At 42.2% G+C, this 24,511-nt stretch overlaps 1 protein-coding gene across 1 annotated transcript in view; it reads left to right on the top strand.

The window, feature by feature from the left end:
• LOC134359061 (G protein-coupled receptor kinase 5-like) overlaps positions 1-24,511 on the top strand; it is a 336,788-nt gene that overhangs the window by 183,194 nt on the left and 129,083 nt on the right. The window contains exon 4 of the mRNA XM_063071934.1: positions 16,601-16,678. Within this exon, the coding sequence (XP_062928004.1) occupies positions 16,601-16,678 (78 nt within the window). The remainder of the gene's footprint in view (positions 1-16,600; positions 16,679-24,511) is intronic.

Raw genomic sequence — 24,511 nt, 5'->3', positions numbered from 1 at the left:
ATGAATTAGACAAATGTATGAGTGTGTAACAGCCCTTAATGTGAAAACTGACATTAGCAACTGGTTTCCGATGCATATTTCAATCTGAAATTGAGGCAAGGCGCCTCTCCTTCCCCTGTCTCTGCGCCTTTGTTAGTAAACGAATGTATATGTGATCCTTCCTCACACACGTTCTCTCTCTCTCTCTCTCTCTCTCTCTCACTCTCTCTCTCTCTCACTCTCATTCTCAGCCTTGCTATCTCTCACTCTCTCCCTCACACACACACACAAATTTTCACTATCCGCTGAATGATCATTCATTCATAGTATCAAGGGAAATGTTTGTATGTTTGTCCTGAAATGTCACGATGGATGTTAAGAATATTTATGAGTGTTTAGTGACATATACCCAAGAGAATAAATACACACAACACCCATTCAGTTTCTAAAAGTTTTGAAAAGTCCAAGATTATATTTGACCATATTTGACCTGCATCTCAGTTTTTTTGCACTACTTTAGAAACATAGAAACATAGAAAATAGGTGCAGGAATAGGCCATTCGGCCCTTCGAGCCTGCACCGCCATTTATTATGATCATGGCTGATCATCCAACTCAGAACCCTGCCCCAGCCTTCCCTCCATACCCCTGACCCCCGTACCCACAAGGGCCATATCTAACTCCCTCTTAAATATAGCCAATGAACTGGCCTCAACTGTTTCCTGTGGCAGAGAATTCCACAGATTCACCACCCTCTGTGTGAAGAAGTTTTTCCTAATCTCGGTTCTAAAAGGCTTCCCCTCTATCCTCAGACTGTGGCCCCTCGTTCTGGACTTCCCCAACATCGGGAACAATCTTCCTGCATCTAGCCTGTCCAATCCCTTTAGGATCTTATACGTTTCAATCAGATCCCCCCTCAATCTTCTAAATTCCAACGAGTACAAGCCCAGTTCATCCAGTCTTTCTTCTTATGAAAGTCCTGCCATCCCAGGAATCAATCTGGTGAACCTTCTTTGTACTCCCTCTATGGCAAGGATGTCTTTCCTCAGATTAGGGGACCAAAACTGCACACAATACTCCAGGTGTGGTCTCAGCAAGGCCTTGTACAACTGCAGTAGTACCTCCCTGCTCCTGTACTCGAATCCTCTCGCTATAAATGCCAGCATACCATTCGCCTTTTTCACCGCCTGCTGTACCTGCATGCCCACTTTCAATGACTGGTGTATAATGACACCCAGGTCTCGTTGCACCTCCCCTTTTCCTAATCGGCCACCATTCAGATAATAATCTGTTTTCCTATTTTTGCCACCAAAGTGGATAACTTCACATTTATCCACATTAAATTGCATCTGCCATGAATTTACCCACTCACCCAACCTATCCAAGTCACCCTGCATCCTCTTAGCATCCTCCTCACTGCTAACACTGCCACCCAGCTTCGTGTCATCCGCAAACTTGGAGATGCTGCATTTAATTCCCTCATCCAAGTCATTAATATATATTGTAAACAACTGGGGTCCCAGCACTGAGTCTTGCGGTACCCCACTACTTTACTTCCCGTTTTTATATTTTCCATTTATGATTTATAATTTAAATTTTTAATGTTTACTATTGATTTGTAATCCAGGAAGCGGGAAGCGCAGAATCAAATATCACTATGATGATTGTACGTTCTAGTATCAATTGTTTGACAACAATAAGGTATAAGGTATAAAGTATTTAAGTGTGACAGTGTCCTTAAGTTTAGCTAAATGTCTGTGTGAATTGTCTGTGTGCACATCTTACATGGGCTTCTGTTAATGTCCTTCTAAGTGTTGGACCAGCATGGATTCCTTCCCCTTCAAGCATTCATCCAGCGAAATCAGAAGTCTATTCACAAATGGAAGCTTTGCAAAATTTGCAAGCTGACCTCACCATTTGCTGAACTGTGCATGGCCAATTCTTGCAGGATGAGCGGACCAAAGTTTATTGAATGGTCTGCATGTGCTGCAGTTTCAGGTCTTACATATTAGGACAGAAAAACAGGAGAACATAAGGAAATAGTTGCAGAGAAGGCCACTCGGCCCCTCGCCCCTCAAGCCTGTTCCACTGTTCAATATGATTTCCCCATAACTCATCACTCCTAAGTCCTTCCTCCATAACCTCCAACTCCCTAATCTTACAAGAGAGTACCTACTTCCTCCTAGTAGTGCAAAAAGAAGGGAAAAAAGGTTGTGAGATAGTGTTCATGGATTCAATGTCCATTCAGAAATCTGATGGCAGAGGGGCAGAAGCTGTTCCCCTATTGCTGAATAGTTGAGTGTGTGCCTTCAGGCTTCCGTATCTCCTCCCTGATGGGAGTAATGAGAAGGGGGCATGACCTGGGTGATGGGGGTCCTTAAAGATGCACGCCGCCTTTTTGAGGCATCACTCCTTGAAGATGTCCTGGATGCCGGTGAGCATGATATTTGCGATAATAACTATCAATAATATTTGCAGTTCATGAATTCTGATAAAATAAAGTCTAGTTTAATTAGCCACTTTTAGTAATTCTAAGGATATGACATCCCCAACCATTTTTGGGCACATTGGAATTAAAAATCCAGTTTCAGATCACTATTTTCTGTCATTTAAGCACTATCTGTGGAATTCTGGGTTAATCTATAACTTTATGCAGACAGCGGCAATAATTTTGCATTCTACATTGTGGGTCAAGCCCTGGTGAGCTCTCAGCAATCTGACCATCCTATAGTAATCGTCTACTTGCTTCTTTAGTTTGGAGATCTGAGTAATGTCAAAATGACTTCTGATTATCAAAGAAAATACTTTAGAGTCATGCAAAGATATAGAACAAAACCAGGTCCTTTGGCCCATCAAATCTCACCAATCGTCAACCATCTATTTTACACTCATCCCACGTGAGTCCCACTTTTTGTTATCTTCAAACGCTCATCAACTCCCCACCAGATTCTGCCGCTCAGCGAGACACGAGGTGGTGGCCAATTAAGCTACTCACCTGCACATATTTGGGACGTGAGAAGAAACCAAGGTACCCAAAGGAAATCTGCACCTTCACAAGGAAAACCTGCAAAACCCACACAGAGAATGTCGAGGTTGGCATTGAACCCTCGTCTCTGGTGCTGAACTTTTTTTTAAAACAAGAAGATAATGTTTGAGAGAAATTGTTCTTCTTGTGGTGATTTTTCATCCAAAGTCTGTACTTGGAATGGAATATCCATCTGCAAATGTGAAGAGGTGGTCCTTTGAGGCTTTTTGTCCTTGGCAAGAGGACTGCATCAGTGTCTCATCCTCCTGGGCAAGTACAGATAGGTAATAAGCACTGGGCTGTCGAACAGTACTCTTGTTGGACAGATATTTTTCTTTAAACTTCATTTAAAAAGAACTACTCAGAAGTTCAATAATTTTTTTTGAGAGATGAGGGAATACTTGGAAAAGTTAAAGCATATTTCCCATACCTACTTGTGCTCACTGGCCACCAACAGGTGATAAACCACTGTCTTGGAAGCTATGAGATATGGAGAAAGAAGATCTAGTGCTTTCCTGGTGTGTATGACGCATAAACTCTTCTCGGGCAGCCAGCTGGGTTCAGATGTCGATTTTAACTGACGTTTCAATGACCAACTCCACCATCTTCATCAGGGACAATGCCTAGGCATGTCTAGTCCGGTGGTATATACTGTATACTCAACTCCAGTCGTCTATTTCTCCTGAATGGTTAGTCCTCAACCAACCAGGCTTCCACTGTTTCGCTTTGTTTCAAGTTATATTCCAGTTCTTACTTAGAGCGATACCTTTATCTTTGTTGAAATACTTATTCACTAGTGTCTAGCTCAAATCCCAGTTTATGCAGGTCAAAACTGACTCGGGTCTCTGGATGACTGGCGTTTACAGGATTCCCTGTGAATGCAGAGCAGCATATATCGGCCAGATGGGGCACACAATGGAGACCCACAGGAGGTGTATCTCTTTGGGTTACCAAGCGAAATCAGTGGAAGCAGGACATTGCACACATGATAACCACAGGATTGACTTTGATGGCACAGAACTACTGTGTCATGCCAGTGGCTTTTGGGACCACCTGGTGAAGGAGAACATTGAAATAAAACTAGAGGATAAGAATTAAAACAAAGACAAAGTACTCACACTAAGTAGGAACAAGAATACAATTTTAAACAAGGTGGGACAGCGGAAACTTGATTGGATGAGGACTAACTAGTCAGGAGGGACAGACAATGGGAGTCTATATACCTCCGGACTAGACATGCCTAGGCATCAATCTTGATGGAGATGGTGGAGTTTGTTATTGAAACGTTGGTTAAAATCAACACTTGGACCCAGCTGGAAGCCCAAGAAGAGCTCAAGCATATTAGATATGAAGCTTAGGATTTAACCTGAGGGAGGAATGTATTGCCAAGATGGAATGGTTTGTGATTTGAAGGGGAGGGGGTTGCTTACGAATGGTGGCATTTCCACCCATGCTTCCTAGATCCCAGAGATCAGGGATATGGCAGGTGAGGCTGAAGATATCGTGTCAAGTCGTTGCAGTAGCTCTTGCACAGGTACAGTGAACCTACAGTGGAGGTTGTAAAGGTTTAGAGTGAGAGTTGGAACTGCTATGAAATGGGTGCTTTTGCTGGATTAGATTAGATTTTTTTAGATTGTGAGGACACTCAGTCCTCGTTTATTGTCATTTAGAAATGCATGCATTAAAAAATGATACAATGTTCCTCCAGTATGATATCACAGAAACACAGGACAAACCAAGACTAACTGACAAAAAACCACATAATTATAACATATAGTTACAACAGTGCAAAGCAATACCGTAATTTGATAAAGAGCAGACCATGAGCACGGTAAAAAAAAAGTCTCATCCCAATAGCCCCATCATCTCACGCAGACGGAAGTGCCGCAAACTTGCCGATGCATTGGAAGCACCCGACCGCAGCCGACTCTGAGTCCGTCTGAAAACTTCCAGCCTCCAACCAGCCCTCCGACACCGATCACTGAACACCATCTCTGCCGAGCACTTCGACCCCGCCCCGGCCGCCGAGCAACAAGCAAAGCCGAGGACTCGGGGCCTTCCCCTCCGGAGATTCTGGATCACACAGTAGCAGCGGCGGCGAAACAGGCATTTCAGAAGTTTCACCAGATGTTCCTCTGTACTCTAACGTCTGTCTCCATCAAATCAGGATTGTGCACGGCATCCTACTTGATGGATAACAGATATCATCATCACCGGAGTGGCCACTGCAAGCTGCGTCACACCACCATCTTCTCCTCTTCATTTATTACATTAATTTTCCTGAGGTTTGTTGAAGCTGCATTCATCCAGGAATGTGGGGAAGGAAAACATTACAGGATGTCCAGCCCCAGACCCCTCTCGTGGCCACTGTTTTAATATGGTTTCCCTAGTTAGTCATAAGACTGTTGACTGTATTAGACAGAGAGTTAGACTTCCTCTTGTTGCAGATGTCCACTGTATGGCAGCTTTGCTGACTGAATGATTCTTGTTGTTCTGCATCCCCAGTCTGAATGTTCTGCTTGTGGGCATGAACTATTACACTGTTTAATGAGCTGTGAGTAGAAGACGCCAAAACTGAAAGCTTATACTTGCCAGGAAAGGCTCAAGCTGTGACTGCTTTCTGTAGGAAAGAGAGTTGGCAGTGACCCAGTAGATACCATTACAGTTATGACGACATTTGATAAAGTAGATGTACAAAAAGCATTTCCTGTTGAGGATGGGTGGTGGATCAGGGTTGGGGAGAGACAAAAACTCCAGATTATGGTTATGAGAAAGTCATTAATCCTGTATGAAATACAAAGGATGAGCGATGGCTACACAATAGGTGGAGGAGGGTATGTCTAATGGCTACTTGCATATCATAAATTCTAGGAACTCTCTCCCTCCATCACCAGTGAGCACGTTTCTGTTGGAATGCAAGGTATGTGCTCTGAAAAGTGTTTTGCCCTAACCCCACCACCTAGATTGATGCATTTTAACTAAGACGAAACATGGATAAAATAATGCAATACAGCTACCAGCATCGTTTAATTACGATGTGGCCTCAACTAATATGGACAAATGAGTCAGTCTGAAAATATTATCAATGTTGAAAATCCTTATTCAAATATTACAAGTGATATTTTGTGCTCCATATTTCTAACTTCATTTCTGCCTTCAGAGGCTAATTGATCTTGATCTGTTTAGTGAAAAGAAACTGCTTGGACCTGAAGGTCAGTGTCTCTTGAGCACACATTTCCTGTTGCCTAATGAACAGAAGTATGTTTGCTGGAGACATATTTAATGTGTTTACTTCTTCCTCTGGGTCCTAGGGCTCCTGTTTATGAAATAAAACAGCGTCGTCTTCAAAAAATGCAAGTGTTTAATGTAAATTAAAAAATACATAATGTGGAAAATAATGTCTGAAGTTTCTTTGTTTATCTTGGAGGAAGTCTTATATATAAATATATCTAAATTGTTAGTTCCCATTCTGTAATCCTATAACAACTGCTTCTGGCTGTTTCCATGATCTTGTTTACTTATATACAGCGTGGAATAGGCTGTTCTGACCCTTCGAGCTGCGTCACCAGCAATCCCTGATTTAACCCTAGTCCAATCACAGGACAGTTTACAATGGCTAATTAACCTACCAACTGGTACATCTTTGGACTGTGGGAGGAAACCAGAGCACCCGGAAGAGTCCAGAGCACCCAGAGGAAAATTCTATAGATGTGTGGTGAAGTGCCTATTGACTGGTTGCATCACATCCTGCTATGGAAACACCAATGCCCTTGGAGGGAAAATTCTACAAAAAGTAGTAGATACGGCCCAGTCCATCACAGGTTCTAGAGCTCCTCACCACCACGGAGCACATCGATATGAGACACTGTTGCAGGAAAGCAGCATCCACCATCAGAGATCCCCACCACACAGGACATGCTCTCTTCTCACTGGTGACTCAGGAAGGAGGTACAGGAGTCTCAGGATCCACATCACCATGTTCAGGAACGGTTAATACCCCTCAGCCATCAGGCTGTTGAACCAGCCGAAATAGCTTCATTCGCCCCACCACTGAATTGTTCTCACAATCTATGGACTCATTTTCAAGGACTCTTCATCTCATGTTCTCAATATTTGTCATTTATTTATTATTATTATTATTATTATTTTCTTTTGTATTTGCACAGTTTTGTTGTCTTTTGCACCTTTGTTGTTTGTCCTTCCTGTTGAATACAATCTTTCATTGATTCTGATGTGTTTCTTGAATTTGCTGTGTATGCCTGCAAGACAATGAATCTGCGAGTTGTATATGGAGACACATATGTACACATCATAAACTTACTTTGAACTTTTGAGCTTTAAACACATTCCATGGGGAGGATGTGCAAACTCCTTACAGAGGACACTGGGATTGAACTCTCAACTCCGACGCCCCGAGCTGTAATAGTATCGCGTTAACCGCTTTGTTACCATGATGCAATGGAGCTGCTGGCCTTGAGTGGACAATAACCGCGAAATATAGCAAGCTTGAGAGGCTGAATGGCCCACTTCTATTCCTGTGTTTTCCTGCTTTCTTCTGGCACAACTTGAAGAACAATGATAATAAACAGTTGTCTTGAACAGTTAAGGATCCTATTGCAGATGAATTCTTCAAACCAAAAAAGGCTGTTACTTAATCTGTAATTTCCCAGCGTAGTTAACCGGAGCAGGAAGGTTGAAGTGGAATTTGAAAATGGAAATACCACTGAAGCCACAATAGTGTGAGAGCTGAACCTCTGTGTAGGGAGATCCCAGGCAATGACTGGGTTCAATTCCCGAGCAGTTCATCAGGCAGAGGTGGGAAAAGTAGCTGAGAGCCAGCCTCACTGACTCAGTGAGTGAATGACTGTATCTCAGTTCAGCTTGACCCAGCCTCCAAGTGTTACGCCTTGGGCTGGTGAAGGCACAATGGGAGAGAAAGCATAAGAAAGTGCCTTGTCCCCACCCAGCAGAAAATCCGTGCAGCCCCGCAGGATCATTCCTGCTGCTCATCCAAGGGTCCATTCGCTCGAACGGGATATCCATGAGTGGGGTATTTGTAACTCATGGGAGGACCTGTCCAGAGTGTTGAATCATTTTGCCATGTGCAGTGACATGGAAAAAATTTCATTAGTGTACGAGGCAGAGTGACATTGTGCATGCTGTAGAAGATTTATAGTTGTATAACTCCTAATTTCAGCTCCCAGAACATCTCAAAGTACTTTGACTACACTGAGTGATTAACCTTTTATTTATTTATTGAGATACATCACAGAATAGGCCTTTCTGGCCCTTCAAGACGTACAACCCCACTTTAACTCTAACCTAATCACGGGACAATTTACAATGACTAATTAACCTACGAACCGGTATGTCTTTGGGCTGTGTGAGGGAACAAGAACACCCGGAGACGACCCATGCATTCCACGGGAAGGATGTACAGGACATCAAACTCCAATGCCTCGAGCTGTAATAGTGCCATGCTAGCCACTACACCCTGTTCAAATACTAACCAGATAAGAGTGGAAAAAATAATGTACATGTCAGTGTCATCGCTGTCCTTACGAGACTGTGGATTAATTTCTAGCTATGAAAACGCAGCATGCAAAGTTAAGGATGATGAAATTGACTGTAAATGCAGAAAGTAAGCTGACAACAAAATGATAGTGGATGCCATAATGTTGATTGAATGCAACATCTCTGGATAATGTGGGATTAACGTCCCACACGTGTGTCAAAGACCTGAAGATAAAGGGGTGTCCTTTTAGAACGGAGATGAGGAGGAATTTTTTTAGCCAGAGTGGCAAATCTGTAGAATTCTTTGCCACAGGCAGTTGTGGAGGCCAATTCCTTATATATATTTAAGGCAGAGTTTGGTAGATACTTGATTGGTCATGGCATGAAGGGATACTGGGAGAAGGCAAGAGATTGGAGCTGAGAGGGAAATTGGATCAGCCAAACTGAAATGGTGGAGCAGAATCGATTGGCCAAATGGCCTAATTCTGCTCCTGTATCGAAAGGTTGTATGTAATGTATTGCAGCACTTTTTTTTATCACCTACTTCCTTGTAAATCGGTTTTGAATCCCGACTTGCTCATCAATAATACACTTAAAGTCTCCTTTTGAGGGTTTTTTCATAAATGATTGCTTTTACTTGCAGGGTAGGGATATCTGTCACCACATAGTGAAAATGCCAAGGACAATGTTACAAATCATTGGAAATTTTTAGAGTTTGCCTTCCTGCTTATCTCATTCATATCTTGTCAATGTCATTAACTTAATAAATAACCTAATAAATTGTTTTAAAGATTAGAAATGTACAAAAATAAAAATAAGATTTCCTTTTTTCAGCTACTCTATCAACAAGATCTTTGTTATCTTTTCAGTCTTGGCAGTCTTCACAATATTATTGAGTGACAGCTCTCACATTGTAAATAAGATTCCTTCTGAAAGATGGTGATACAGTAAATTGAAATATAAACATCTGAACGTAAAGAATTTTTATTCACAGGGGAAGTGGGCACAATGACAAGTCCAGAATTATATGCCCATCCCTAATTCTCCCTGGGAATGTGGTTGTGAACTATCTAATTGAATCCTTGCAGTCTTTGTGATAATGGTCTCTCTACTAAGTAGGGTTCTCTGGGGTTTTGCACTAACAACGATGGCAGTATATTCCAAAGCCCAGATGGCATGGAAAATCATGACAGTCTTCTTTATTTTGTGAAAAATTTGTAGTGGGTGCACCAAGTAAATGTAAAGTTTGCCCTATATATTAATCTTAGACCAGTATAGAGTTTTCCATGTTCTTGAATGAATGCAAAGTTTGGTGAGTGGCTGCTACCTTTAGCCAACACAGCTGCAATAAAGGTCAAAGTTCAGATGGGGCCCCAGGTGCAAAGTTAAATATGGGGCTCCTGGTGGAGATATAAAGATGAAAGTCTAAGGCAGATGTGTCAGGCAAAATATTTACAGCGAAAATGGTAGGTATATGAAATGGGCTGACGGGGAAGCAGATATAATATTAGTCTTCAAGAGGCTTTTAGATAGATGCTTGAGTGTGCTGGCATGAGCAGACAGAAGAGAATTTATGTAATTTAACATCACGTTTGACACAGACGTCAGGGGTTGAGGGGCCCATTGCTGTGCTGCTCTGCTCTATGTTCCATGTATAAAGTGGGTGACATTGATGAGGCATCCGGTGTGTACACAGTCCATTGTCCTCTATGAACTGGCAGTGGTGGGTTAGCTGTCGACTACCTACTCCAGCCTCTAGACAATTAGATGAATTCAGAGCGTGGATTCGCTCTAGGGACTGGAATGTTATAACCATAACAAAACCAAAACATGGCTGAGGAGAGGGCAGCACTGGCAGCTCACTGTTCCAGTTTACATATACAATGCTTCTTGCTGCCTCAGTAAAGCAGACAGCATAACCAGAGACCACACCCACACCAGATATTCCTGATTTTCCCCTCTCCCAACAGGAAGAAAGTACAAAATCCTGAAAGCATGTCCCACCAGACTCAAGGACAGCTTCTATCCCTCTGTTATCAAGCTCTTGGATGGGCCTCTTGTACAATAAAATGGACTCCTGACCTCACTATGATTAGCACTTTATTGTTTACTTGCACTTTATTCTGCATTGTTATTGTTTTACCTTGTTCTCCCTCCATGCACCACAATCACCATTGTTATGTTATGTGCCGTGTCGTATGATATGGTGACCGTGATTGTTCTTGGCAAATTTTTCCACAGAAGTGCTTTACCATTGCCTTCTTCTGGGCAGTGTCTTTACAAGACGGGTGACCCCAGCCAATATCAATACTCTATCAATAGAGTATTGAGCATTTGATTCTATCAATACTCTATCAATACACTATCAATACTCTTCAGAGATTGTCTGCCTGACATCAGTGGTCACATAACCAGGACTTGTGATATGCACCAGCTGCTCAAACGACCATCCACCACCAACTCTCATGGCTTCACGTAACCCTGATCAGGGACTAAGCAGGTGCTACACCTTGCCCAAGGGCAACCTACAGGCTGGCAGAGGGAAGGAGTGCCTTGCACCTCCTTTGGTAGAGACATATTTCCACCCCGCCACCCATGCACTATAGAGTTACTGTTTGAACAGTATTCAAGACAAGCTTTTCACTGTATCTTGGTGCATGTAACAATAATAAACTTACACGAATATAAGATGTCACTGACATTACAGAAGAGCTGGTTGTCGGGGCAATGTTGCCTTCCTGGTGAAAGAGGACATTACAACAGCTCTTAGGGAGGATACTCTTGGGGGATCATATTAGTAGAAATTAGAAACAAAAACGAGATGGTCTGTCTGATAGAAGTCCCCCAAGAGTCAGTGGGAACTGGAGCAGATATGCAGAGGGATTGCAGCTATTAGTGGGAGATTTTAACTTCCCTAATTGTGGCAAGGGCAACCAGAGTGCAAAAGGCTTAGACAGAGTGGATTTTCGGAAATGTGTCTGAGAAAGGTTCTGTTGTCAATATAAAGGGAATGACTAGGGAGTGGGCAACAGTAGTCCTCCACTTCAGAAATGAGATAGGGCAAGTGGTCGAAGCGTGTGTCAGAGAGTACTTTGAGTCCAGTGACAATAATTCTATGAGTTTTAAAATAATTGTGGAGTAGATATGACTGGTTCACAGATCAAGGTCCCGAACTGGGGCAGAGCCAGTGATCTTGTAATGGTTGGTTGAGATTGTTTGTAGCGAGAGGAATGTCTGCCAAGTGGGAGCCCTTTTTAAAAGTGTGATGTCAAGAGTCCAGGGCCTGCGTGTCCCAGCTAGGGTGAAGGACAAGGCTGGCAGGTTGCCAAAACCCTAGATGACAAGATATATTGAGAGGGAGACATGCACTGCACAAAAGCAATTTGGAACTAGTAAATCTCTTGATGACTACCAGAAGCGTAGGAGTGCACTTAAGAGAGAACTTAGGAACAGAAAAAGAGGACATGAGGACGATCAGGCAGACAAAATCCCAAGAGATTTAATAGTAGATAGTATGGTGCGAAAGTCTTAAGCACACACACACACACACACACACACACATATATACACACACACACATACACATATATACACACACACACACACACACACACACACATACACACATATACACACACACACACACACACATATATACACACACACACACACACACACACACACAGCTAGGGTGGCTAAGACTTTTGCACAGTACTGTAACAGTACTGTATTTGTCAACGTGGGGCAGAGAGTGAGTTTGTAAATCTGGCGGAAGCAAAGGATGTTGGGAATGGTGATGGAGGAGCGTTGTGGGAGGGGTGTGGGACAGGTGGCAGAGAAGGAGTGCCGGGGGCGTTGGGAGTGGGGTGGCTCGGGTAGAGACGCACCCAGACCTGAGACACCAGGTAAGGCCATTTGATCCCAAACAATTGGTTTATTGATCATTACAGAATGTCTCTCTGGTGCTTCCTGCTCCCTCCCCTCTCCATTCCCCTTTCCCCAGCCATGATTCCCCCCTCCCTGCCCCCTTCCCACTCTAGAGACCCATATCAGAATAAGGTTTATCATCACTCACACATGTCATGAAATTTGCATTTTCTTTACCACAGCCATACATAAAATTACAACAGTACTGTGCAAAAGTCTTGGGCATCCTTGCTATATATACAGGCCTAAGACTTTTGCACAGTATTATATTTGAAAGTAAAATGGTGGCTAAGGAGATAATAGGTCCCCATAAAGATCAACATTGCCTTCAGTGTGTGGAACCAAAGAAAATGGGTAAGATTTTTAATGAATATTTCTCTTCAGTTTTTCTGCGGAGAATGCAACGGATACTGAGGAAATGGGGGAAATAAGTAGAGTTGGCTTGGGCCACATATAGATGAGCAGAGAGGAGGCACTAAGGTGCATTAAGGTAGATAAGTTCCCAGGGCCTGACCTGGCGCATTCTTTGACCTTGTGGGAAGTTACAGAAAATATTACAGAGGCCTTTGCCGAAATTTTTTGCTTCATCTCTGGCCACCGGTGAAGTTCTGAAGGACTGGTAAGTGGTTAATATGGTATAATTGGTTATAAGGAAAGGAAAGGTACGTCGCATCCGGAGTTTCTCCGGTTAGCGGATGATTTCCCTCCACGCCTCTCTGACGTAGTGGGGAACCGCGTACGAGGCAAGTTACAGCAGTGGTTTGCCATTGCCTTCTGCTGGGTGAGCTTCCAAAAAGGATAGCAAAAACAAGCCAGGAAATTACAGGCTATTGAGTCTAACACAGGTGGTGGATAAGTTACTGGAGGAGAATCTGACAGACAAGATTTACCAACATTTGGAGAGACAGGGCCTGATTTGGAACAGCCAGCATGGCTTTGTGCTTTTTGGATTTCTGTGTGACAAGTCCCTTTGAGCTCTTCAAAGAGATAACCAAGAGGGTAGGGAAGTGGATGTTATCAACATGGACCTCAACAAGACCTTTGACAAGGTCCATCATAGCAGGTTAATCTGGAAGGTGAGATCACACGGGATTCAGAGACTAGCTGACTAGATTCATAACTGATTCAGTGACAGGAAGGAGAGGGTGAATGTCAATGGTTGTTTCTCAGACCTGAGGCCTATGTCTAGTGGTGTGCCATACAAGTAGGTGCTGGGACCTTTGTTTTTGAAATTTATATAAATAATTTGGATGTTAATGTACAGTACTGTGCAAAAGTCTATTACACATGTAAAAAAAATTCTGTAAAATGATGTTTTCAAAAATAATGAAATTAAAAGTTTTTAAATATCAAAAAATTGACTATAAGGAGCAGTAAACAGTAAAAAACTAAAGCAAATCAATATTTGCTTTGACCAGCCTTTGCCTTTTAAATGGCAGTAATCCTTTTAGGTGCACTGTCAGGCAGTTTTATCAGAAAATTGACTGGTAAGTTGTTTGCTAACACTTGGAGACTTTGCCATGGTTCTTCTGCAGACTTTGGCTGTCTCGCTTGCTTCTGCCTGTCCAGGTAATCCCAGACAGCCTCGATGATGTTCAGGTCAGGGCTCTGTGGAAGACATAACATCTGAAATCACATAAAAAATCTCGGGTGCCTCGGCTTTTGCACAGTACAGTACAAGCACGTGGGTAGTGAGTTTGTGTATGAATCTAAAATAGGTTGTGGCGTACATAGTGTGGAAGATTATGAAAAACTGCAAGGGTATCTTAATCAGTTTGGTATGTGGGCTGAAGATTTACAAGTAGGTTCCAATTCAGTTCAGATAAATGCGAGGTTATTGCATTTTGGGAGTTTGAACCATGGTGAAAGGTAGGGTCTCTGGGGAGTGTTATGGAGCAGAGGGACATAGGATCACAAGTACGTACTTCACTGAAAGTGTCATAAGTAGACTGGGTGCTAAAGAAGAGTAGTTTAGCACATTGGCCCTTGTCAGTCCAGGAAGTGAATATAGGAGTTGTGAAGTTATGTTGCAGTTTTATAAAACATTGGTGAGGCCAGACTTGGAATATTGCACAGTTTTTGCTGCCCTGTGAAAGGAAAGCTATTACTAACCTAATGTCAGGATGTTGCCTGGACTTGGGGACCTGATTTACCCGGGAAGAGGTCGCAAAGGCTCAGACTTTATTCCCTGGATCGTAGGAGTCTGAGGAGGAGACCTGTTAGAGGTAAACAAGGTCATGAATCGTGTCGTACATAGTCTTTTTTCCCCCAGGGAGGAGGTGCTAGAGGGCATAAGTTTAAAATCAGATGTGAGAGATTTAACAGAGACATAGACGTGGCTTCTTCACACAAAGTGAGGTGCTTATTTGGAATGAGCTGCCAGAAATAGTAGTTGAGGTGGGCACATGAACAACAGTTATAAACTATCTGGAAGTGTACTGTGCATCAATAGGAGAAGTTTAGAGGGCTCAGGGACAAATCCAGACAGATGAGATCAGCTCTCTGGACAACACAGATGGACCAGTGCGCCAAAGGCACTGTTTCTATGCTCTATGACCAGGGTGGCAAGGTGAAGATACACCTCTACTAAAGGAGGTGTAAGTTGCTCCTTCCCTTTGCTAATCTGCAGGTCACCCTTGGGCAAGGTGTAGCACCTGCTTAGCCCCCGAATCAGGGTCACGTGTAGCCAACAGGAGCAGATGGTGGATGGTCGTATCACAAGTCCTGGTTATGAAGACCACTGACTCCAGGCAGACAATCTCTGACTCGTACTGATAATGTCTGGGGTCACCCATCTTGTAAAGACACTGCCCAGAAGAAGACAATGGCAAACCACACCTGTAGAAAATTTGCCAAGAACAATCACGGACATGGATAGACCATGATCGCCCATGGGACATAATGAATGAGTGAACTATATGACGTAGTTGTTGATACTGATCAAAGTTAGAAGTAGAGAAATTGAGTTTGAGGAAAAACAATAGATGACTTCTCATGTCCTCTGTGGATCAGCATATAAGTCTTTACAGAAAAGAATTACTTCACCATTTATGGAGAGAATAAAATTAAATCTAAAATTGTGGAAACAGAAAATTCCGATGGATGCTAATATTGATGTGTGTTGAGTTGGAACTGATCTATAATCACCTACAATGCACTGCTGAGATTTTCATTTATGAAGAACAGCCTTTAAGTTTAGTAAGTCCTTTGCAAGCTCAATGATGTAGAATGCAGGACTATTAAGGATTATTATGGTAATTCCTCAAAGATTAATACATCTTGGTAAAATTAGAAGATATGGCATGTGCTGTCCATTAGTTTTTGATGGTAGTAACCAAATTGTATGACTGTCTGCTTCATCCTTTAGGCCAGGGGTTCCGAACCATTTTTAAGCCATGGACCAGTACCATTAAGCAAGGGGTCCGTGAATCTCAGGTTGGGAACCCCCACTGTAGGCAATCAGCCTATGGAATGAACGGTGTGTAGAAACCATGCTGTCAATTAGACATCAGTAGAGTGCATGGGTAGACGTATGAGTTTTAATGAAGTGGAAATGCACCACAACTGTACTCAGAGGGACTGGAGGTCAGATTTAGTGCTGATAGTAATGATTTATGGGTAGCAAAAGTGTTGTCATGTTGAAGCTTGTGATGTTTTCTTTCCTTTTTACAGGAAACATTTTTATATCCAGTTAGTCCTTTATTCAGTTCTAAGCTCGCAGCTTGGGGTGAATAACCTCCCGCCTGATCCGTTATTCACATCTCAATATATTGGATCCTGTCACTCTTCCTCTAAATAAACAGAAGTTCAGTTGTGTGACCCTTATCTTGTTACAAATAGTCAAAGTGCTGAACTCATCTTTGATGCTCTTCGGAACAGAGAATATTAACTTTAATTGTATCACTCCATGCTCTATTCAGAACTGCATCTCCTTTAGGAAGATCACAGTAGTTTCTGATCTAATGAAATGTCAGCTCATATGTAATACTGTAGCACTTTTAAAAAGTTACAAAAGAGAAGGGCCAGAGAATAATCAATGGACTACATTCTAAAATGTAACTTTTGGCAATGGGACCGTTTGCGTGCGTTGTGAAATGGTGAGATTCTGCTAGTTATTCCTTCCCTTGATTTAATGCCCATTCTTGTTTGTTCACAGGCGGAGTACGAAGTCATGCCAGATGAAAAACGTGAAGAGAAAGGGCAAGAAATGATTAGTAAATACCTCACCCCAGAGGTAAGACCTTAGATCTCGTTGCTAATTCTATGATAGAACTTTAAAACACTTGGATAAGGCAAAGATGAGCTCTTAGAAAATAGTGTGTCCAAATCCAAGACCTTTCTTATCCCAATAATCTGAGACTGGGGTACATCATTGTAAGCAGAGAATAAACACAGGCAATCACAAAGTTGGGGTCACCCTCACTCTCAGAGTCTTCAGGAGCTTCTCGATTTCTTCCCATGACATGTGCCACATACAACATTGCTGCTTACTGTTTCTCTGGCCAACTGTAGATATAATAAATCATTTGCACTCACTCGAGGAAGATGAATTTAGTTGGAGTAAAAAGTTTCCCAGAATCATAGAGGGGACTTTGAGGCACCATTCATCAGGGTCAACCGTGGATACTGCATCCTCACTGCCTAGGTACACACCTCGGCAGTACCTACGGAGAGCAAGCTGTTGCCCATGTAGCAAACTCCCCCTCTCCATGCTTCTGATGAATCCAAAGGAACGGCAGAGACTCATACAGTTTGGCACCAGCAGCATCTCAGGAGTTGCCAGTCTGCTTTGAGCTCAGTGTAGGACTGCCTTAGGGACTCCAGCTCTGGATTTTTCTCTCAGGGTCTACTCCCGAAGCCTTCCCTATGAGTGGGTACAGTCGCAAGGCAGTGGAGGTTTGAGGTCAGAATTTTCCTTCTCCTGGATGAACTGCTAAGCCCCAACTACTTGAAGCGACTGGTTTTACGGCACCAGTAACCCACCTTTGCTGCTTCTCCTGTCAGTAGAAACAGTTCCACCGGGCGTAGTAGCTAAGCCACACATAAAAGCAAGGAGCTGGGCTTGGTTGTCAGAGGCTATTTGAGCCTCTGTTAAATTTAATTTTAATTAATTAAATTATATGAAAGTTCTGGGCAAAAAGGGAGGAGAGAGGACCAGGGAGGGGAGTGCTATTGTCCTTACATATACCCACCCCTTTGCCAAAGTCCTGTGTGCAATACTCTTCAGAAGCCTGGGCAGATTCCACAACACTTCCCATTTCCCATCCCAGGAGGGCTCAGCTAGCACCCTGCTTTACTCATTCCTTGGTGACTCGACCCAGTAGCTGAAAGGGAGCTGATTATATTATATCGGATGGTTTACCCTGAAGTCACAGGCACGAGGAAGAGTGCTCCCAATGAGCCGGGGGTGGGGGGGGGGGAGGGAGGGAAAGTTGGAGGCCTCGTGCCCACTATTTCAGAAATGGTGCTGCATTACACGAAGGGGTCTGTTACTGCTGCATTGGAAATGGCACCAAGAAAACTTGCAATATATTTCTTTCAGCCTTTTTTAAAAGGGCACAAGGAAGTTTGCTAAATGCCATTTAAATATTGGAAGACAGCTCAGACAAATTCCTTGGCTCTTTGGTGTCTGTACCCAGAGAATCTGGAACAAACTTGCATATTCTCAACAGAAGTACTTTCACATTAAAAGAGAAAAAAATAAGTAGTCCTAAAAACAGCTTCTGAAAAAACATTACTTTCAGCAAGTCTCTGGATTTGTGTGTAATGCAGATCATCCCTTCTGCACATGTATTTAAGGAACCAGGAAAAGATACCTACATGTGATCTGAAAGAAAATAACAAACTGCAACAATAGAAATTCTAAACAGAACCTGGTTTTGTGCTTATTAGAGGAGTTCTAGGAGGTATTATAAATCATTACTTCAAATGTAATGTGTATTGTACTAGCGATGAATTCTACTTCAAATTTGACAGCAGCATTATATTTCAGTCCAAACCTTTTCTGTTCAATTGGTCCACCATCTAACCAATTCGCCTTCTCTCTCCTGCTTCTTGACAACATAAGGTGTTGTGAGACTCCCTCCAGTATATGCAGAATGCTTTACACTTATTTTCTCCTGTACTATTTTATATTCACATTGATATGAAAGTTTACAGAAAAACTCTTCTTTCTCATTTTTTAAATTCTGTCCATCTTATCTGCACATACTCTCTCCCGTCCCCTTCTCTTCCCTCCTGTTCCCTCCTCTCCCTTCCTTTTCTCCACTCCCCTTCATTTCCCTCCTCTCCCCTCCTCTTCCCTTCCCTCCAACCTCCCCTTCCCCTCTCTCTCATCCTTTCCTCCCCTCCCCTCCACTTCTCTCCCCCCTCTTCTCTCTCCTCCTCTCCTCTTGCCTTCTCTTCCATCCCTTTCCCTCCTCTCCCTTCCTTCCCTCCACTCCCCTTCCCTCCTCTCTCCTCCTTTCCTCCCCTCCCCTCCACTTCTCTCCCCTCCTCTTCCCTCCTCACCCCTCCCCTGCCCTCCTTTCACCCCCTCCCCTCTCATCCTCTCCCCTCCTCTTCTCTCTCCTCCCCTCCTCTTCCCTTCTCTTCCCTCCCCTCCTTTCCTCTTCTCTCTCCCTTCCCTCCTCTCCCCTTCCTCCTCTCTCCTCATTCTCCCCTCATCTTCTTCATCCTTTATAGAAACATAGAAACACAGAAAACTTACAATACAGGCCCTTCGGCCCACAATGCTGTGTCCTTACTTTAGAAATTATCTAGGGTTACCCATAGCTCTCTATTTTTCTAAGCTCCATGTACCTATCCAAAAGTCTCTTAAAAGACCCTATTGTATCCGCCTCCACCACCGTCGCCGGCAGCCCATTCCACACGCTCATCAATCTCTTTGTAAAAAACTTATCCCTGACATCTCCTCTGTACCTACTTCCAAGCACCTTAAAACTGTGCCCTCTCATGTTAGTCATTTCAGCCCTGGGAAAAAGCCTCTGACTATCCACACAATCAATGCCTCTCATCATCTTATACTCCTCTATCAGGTCACCTCTCATCCTCCGTCGCTCCAAGGAGAAAAGGCTGAGTTCACTCAACCTATTTTCATAAGGCATGCTTCCCAATACAAGCAACATCCTTGTAAAACTTGTCTGCACCCTTTCTATAGTTTCCACATCCTTCCTGTAGTGAGGTGACCAGAACTGAGCACAGTACTCCAAGTGGGGTCTGACCAGGGTCCTATATAGTTTTAACTTACATTCTCCCTCAAATTGTCTGCTCAATATTGGTGCACAGTTTCCTTGATGTTGATGTGTGTCAGTTACTTGTATGAATCTTTTTGAATAAAATGTCTTTGCCATCTATCACTCTGTTGTTGGAGTACATTCGAAATTAACTGAGGCTGTGTCCGTGGGAGCACCTCCAGTACACGGTCAATAGTATTTAAAGAAGGTAATCAGGGTTGGGCAGGAATTAGCTATCCCGCAGCACCACAGCCTTTAGATATGAGTGCATTATCTTCAAGGCCCAATTGGCAACAGTCTTCTGTTTGCTCTGCTAAGCGTTTTTCTTTATCTCTTTTTAATCCAAAGGAAGTATTTAAACAATAAATAAAACATCTAACTCAACCAATGAGTTGATTTAACTTTCATATAAAAGTTTTATGCTCTGCTTTTGATAATTAGTATAATTGATTTTCTAGGTGATTGGTATTATAAATTTATTTGACATCTGGATCTATTAATAGATTCTGTAATATCATGGTATTCTTAAAAATACACTTTTTAAGAGAGGGTTTGTATTATTTAAAATAAACTGGATGAAGTATGATTGCAATTTATTACATGTATTAGGCCTAATTATTGCATGATCTTTCTTTTTTAATCTTCTGTTTATAAATGTTACCTGCTGTGGCTTTGCCTTTCATAGATGAGTTTAAATCAATTAACCTACTGCCCCCTTGGTGCAGACCATGTGGTAAATGTACTGCTGTATCGTTAAATTATAGCAGGGACTGCACTTCAAAGTAATTGATGCTTTGACAAACATGATAACTATCTTATAAAGATACATTCTTGGGTTTTTGCTTCTATATTTACCATATTTCTAATCAAGGAAGTGGATTCACAATATACAGTGATTTGCTTTATGTGGTTTTAAGATATTCCCATCTAAAAGTCAAATTGGTGGTAATGGAATTCATTTTTCAGGAAGAGAATCCTCTCTAAGATAAGACAGTGAACCCTCTCCAAGATTCATTCTTCAGGAACTGTACCCTTTCTAAGATAATTGCCATTCACTACATTTATTTACTTTGTAGTTCTCAATTTTCAATGTGCAAATAAGGCTTGAATCTTTAAAAATCAACGTGAAAGAAGTCCCAAAGTCTGGTTTAATAAGTTTACTTTTTAAAACTCTTTTGCACAGATGAAGATCTTATGCTTTCAATTTATTTTATATATCACCTTTGTATTTTGTTTTAAGAATTAAACTTTGAAAATTCAAATATTGAGCACGCATTGCTGACTAAATGCGTTTGTCTGTAGACATATGATGAGGCTTGATTTAACATCTTGAAATAACATCTTCTGCTTGGTGACAATCAACACTGGCACACGTCAAGGATGGATGCTTCACCCACTGCTCTTCCTTCCCTACACCTATGACGGTCTGGCTAGGCACATCTCAAATATCATCTATAAACTTTCCAACACTACTATTGTTGCCAGAATTCCAGATGGCGATGAAGAGGCATAGAGGAGTGAGATATGTCAGCTGGTTGCATGGTGTCACAACAACAACCTCGCACTAAACATCAGTAAGGTCAAGGAATTGGTTGTTGACTTCAGGAGGTGGAAGTTGGGGGAACACACAGCAATCCTCAATGAGGGGTCAGTGGGGTGAGCCATCTCCAGTTTCCTGGGTGTCAACATCTCTGAAGATTTATCCCGTGCCCAACATGTTGATGCGATTACAAAGAAGGCATGACAGCAGCTATATTTCATCACGAGTCTGAGGAGATTCGGTGTGTCAGCGTAGACACTCAGAAACCTTTACAGATGTACTGTGGAGAGCACTCTGCAACCATATACCTGGCTGCATCACCGTCTGGTATGGAGGGGTCACTGCACAGGAGAAGTTCAAAGTAAAACGTATTATTAGAGTACGTACATGTCACCACATACAACCCTGAGATTCTCTTTCTTGCGGGCATTCTTAGCAAATCTATAGAACAGTAAATGTAAACAGGATCGACGAACTACAAACTGTGCAAGTATAATTAAATAGTAATAAATAGCGAGTATGAAAGAACAAGATGAAGAGTCTTTAAAGCGAGAACATCAGTTGTGGGATCTCCAGAAATAGAATGAGTGTAGTTATCCTCTTTTGTTCAAGAGCCTGATCGCTGAGGGGTAGTGATTGTTCCAGAACCTTTTGATGCGAGTCCTGAGACACTTGTACCTTCTACCTGATGGCAGCAGTGAGAAGAGAGAATGACCTGGATGGTGGGAATCTTTGATGATGGATCCTGGTTGATGATGGATGGATGGGGAAAAAGCCGTAGGAAGTTGTAAATGCAGTCAACTCCATTATGGGCACTAGCCTCCCCAGCATTGAGGACACCTTCAAAAGACAATGCCTCAAAAGGCAACATCAACCATTAAGGACCCCCATCACTCAGGACATGCCCTCTTCTCATTGCTACCATCAAGGAGGAGGTACAGGAGCCTGAAGACACACAATGACTTTTTCAGGAACAGCTTCTTCCTCCTCCGCCATCAGATTTCTGAATGGACAATAAACCCATAAACACAACTTCACAATTTTTTCCTCTTTGCACTACTTAATTTATTTCTTTATAAGTAATGTAATTTATGGTTTTTTTATTATTATGTATTGTAATGTACTACTGCTGCAAAACCACAAATTTCATGACATATGCCAGTAATATTAAGCCTGATTCTGATTCCCAGTTCTGAGTTGAAGTGAATCTTGTATTCTGCCATGAAATGAGGATTCAGGACCAGAAGAGATCTCTCAAAACATAATGCCTGGTTGTTCTTCAATTACCAAGGCTATTAGATGCTTGGTTAAATACAGGGGATTGTTCACATGATTGCAACTAGGTATCCAGCCCCTTGAGTGAAATTCTTCAAATTGAACATCTTTAAGTAATCACACACACCGCCGTTTCTTGCTCCATTTCCACGTTTTTACTCTTCCAGTTTTGAACAGTGCATCCACTAACAAAGTATATTGATCATCTGTCCTCATGTGCATCTTAAAAGCTATGTGCACCATCCTGCAGGCAACATTTAAATTCTGCATTCTAAATATTTATCGTTGACAAAATTTATTGGAGCGAGTGAGGTACCTATGGACTCAATTTCATTCTGAATGCTGTTGCTTGCTTTTATTGTTTGCACGATTTATGTTTTTTTTCCTCTCCCTGTGCATTGCGTGTTTGCTAATCTTTTTTTTAATGGGTTCTTTCAGGTTTCTTGTTTTGTGGTTGCCTGTAAGGAGAAAAATCTCAAGGTTGTATAACATATATATACTTTGATAATTAATGTACTTTGAAAAATTACCTTTTCCGGAGGCTATTGGTAGTACTTCCATGTTTTCTATCAGTTAAAACAAAATGTTCTAAGCTCTGGTAATAAAATAGTACATTAAGTATGGGGGTTTGGTGGAGAGATCTCATTGATCACCATTGAATGTTGAAAAGCCTGGTTAGAGTTGACATGGAGAGGATGTTTCCTGTAGGGGAGGAGTCTAGGACAAGAGGGCACAGCCTCAGAATAGAAGGACTACTCCTTAGAGCAGAGGTGAGGAGGAATCCCTTTAGCCAGAGGATGATGAATCTGTGGAATTCATTGGCTGTGGAGGTTAAGCCATTGGGTACATTTAGGGCAGAGGTTGATAATTCTTGATTAGTAAGGCATCAAAGGTCATGGTGAGCAGGCAGGAGAATGGTGCTGAGAGGAATATTAAATCTGCCATGATGGAGTAAACTTGATGGGCCAAATAGCCTATTAGTGCTCCTCTGTCTTATAGTTTTATGGTCCAATGTGACTGACTAATGGAATAAAGCTCAGGTTAATAAAAGCACAGCAATTTTGTCAATTGCTTCTGGATGGAACCATATAGTTAACTGCCTTGGTAACAGAGTACCGGCGAAACATTGTGTGACGAGGATAATTTTTGTTCCTAAACACATTTCTTGGCAGATTGCACGGGAATCTTGTAATTGGTAACTCTGAATATGCCCCTATTATTACAGACAACTTCAATAAGTTGATGAGTTAGTCCAATGTCTTTGTTAATCAATAACTCAAAATGCCTGATTTCACTAAAGAATAACCATAGGGCACTCATAAACCAAATCAGAAATGAAATGAAAAATTGAAGCTATTGTACATGTGGATAGAATAGTGTTACTCTGTATCTTGCTCTTTTGCAAGGTGCCTGCATATGGCTCCTATTGATTCATTTGCTGGGTCCTCTACATTCTATATTTGGCAATGGAATCCTACCTTGCCTCTCTTCATTGACGTTACGTATTGACGCCTCTTGCGCAGTTGTTGAACTCACTTCAAAACATCTTTGACCTAGCAATTTCCTTTGTAACAGTCATTTGATAGGATCAAGTGGTCAATGTTGACATGCGGAAATTTCTTTCCAAGTTTCACATGCTAATTCCTAGACTCCAATGTTCCACCTCATCACTGGTGGGCTCAGTACAACACTGAGGTGAACAGCATGCACTTGATGCTTTGATTGTTTAAGTTGATGCTGAAGGATTCCATTCAGGCTATCAGGCTCACGTCCAGCTCTCAGCCAAGTGATCCCATCTGTTCTAATCCCCTGACCCACCTACCATTTCCTTATACTCTTGCAAATTATTCTCTCCTACATGACTTTTGCAAGGGGTAATTTATAGTAATCGTATACCCACACATGCTTGAGATGTGAGAGTTCCTCCAGCATTTTGTGTTTGTTGCTTGGATTTCCAGCTCTGCAGACTTCCTCGTGTTTGTAATGCATCCACCATAGTGGTTGGCTTGCATGCACT

The sequence above is a fragment of the Mobula hypostoma genome, chromosome 19 (genome assembly GCF_963921235.1).
Source record: "Mobula hypostoma chromosome 19, sMobHyp1.1, whole genome shotgun sequence".
NCBI lineage: Eukaryota > Metazoa > Chordata > Chondrichthyes > Myliobatiformes > Myliobatidae > Mobula > Mobula hypostoma.
This window is presented reverse-complemented; position numbering and strand designations above follow the sequence as displayed.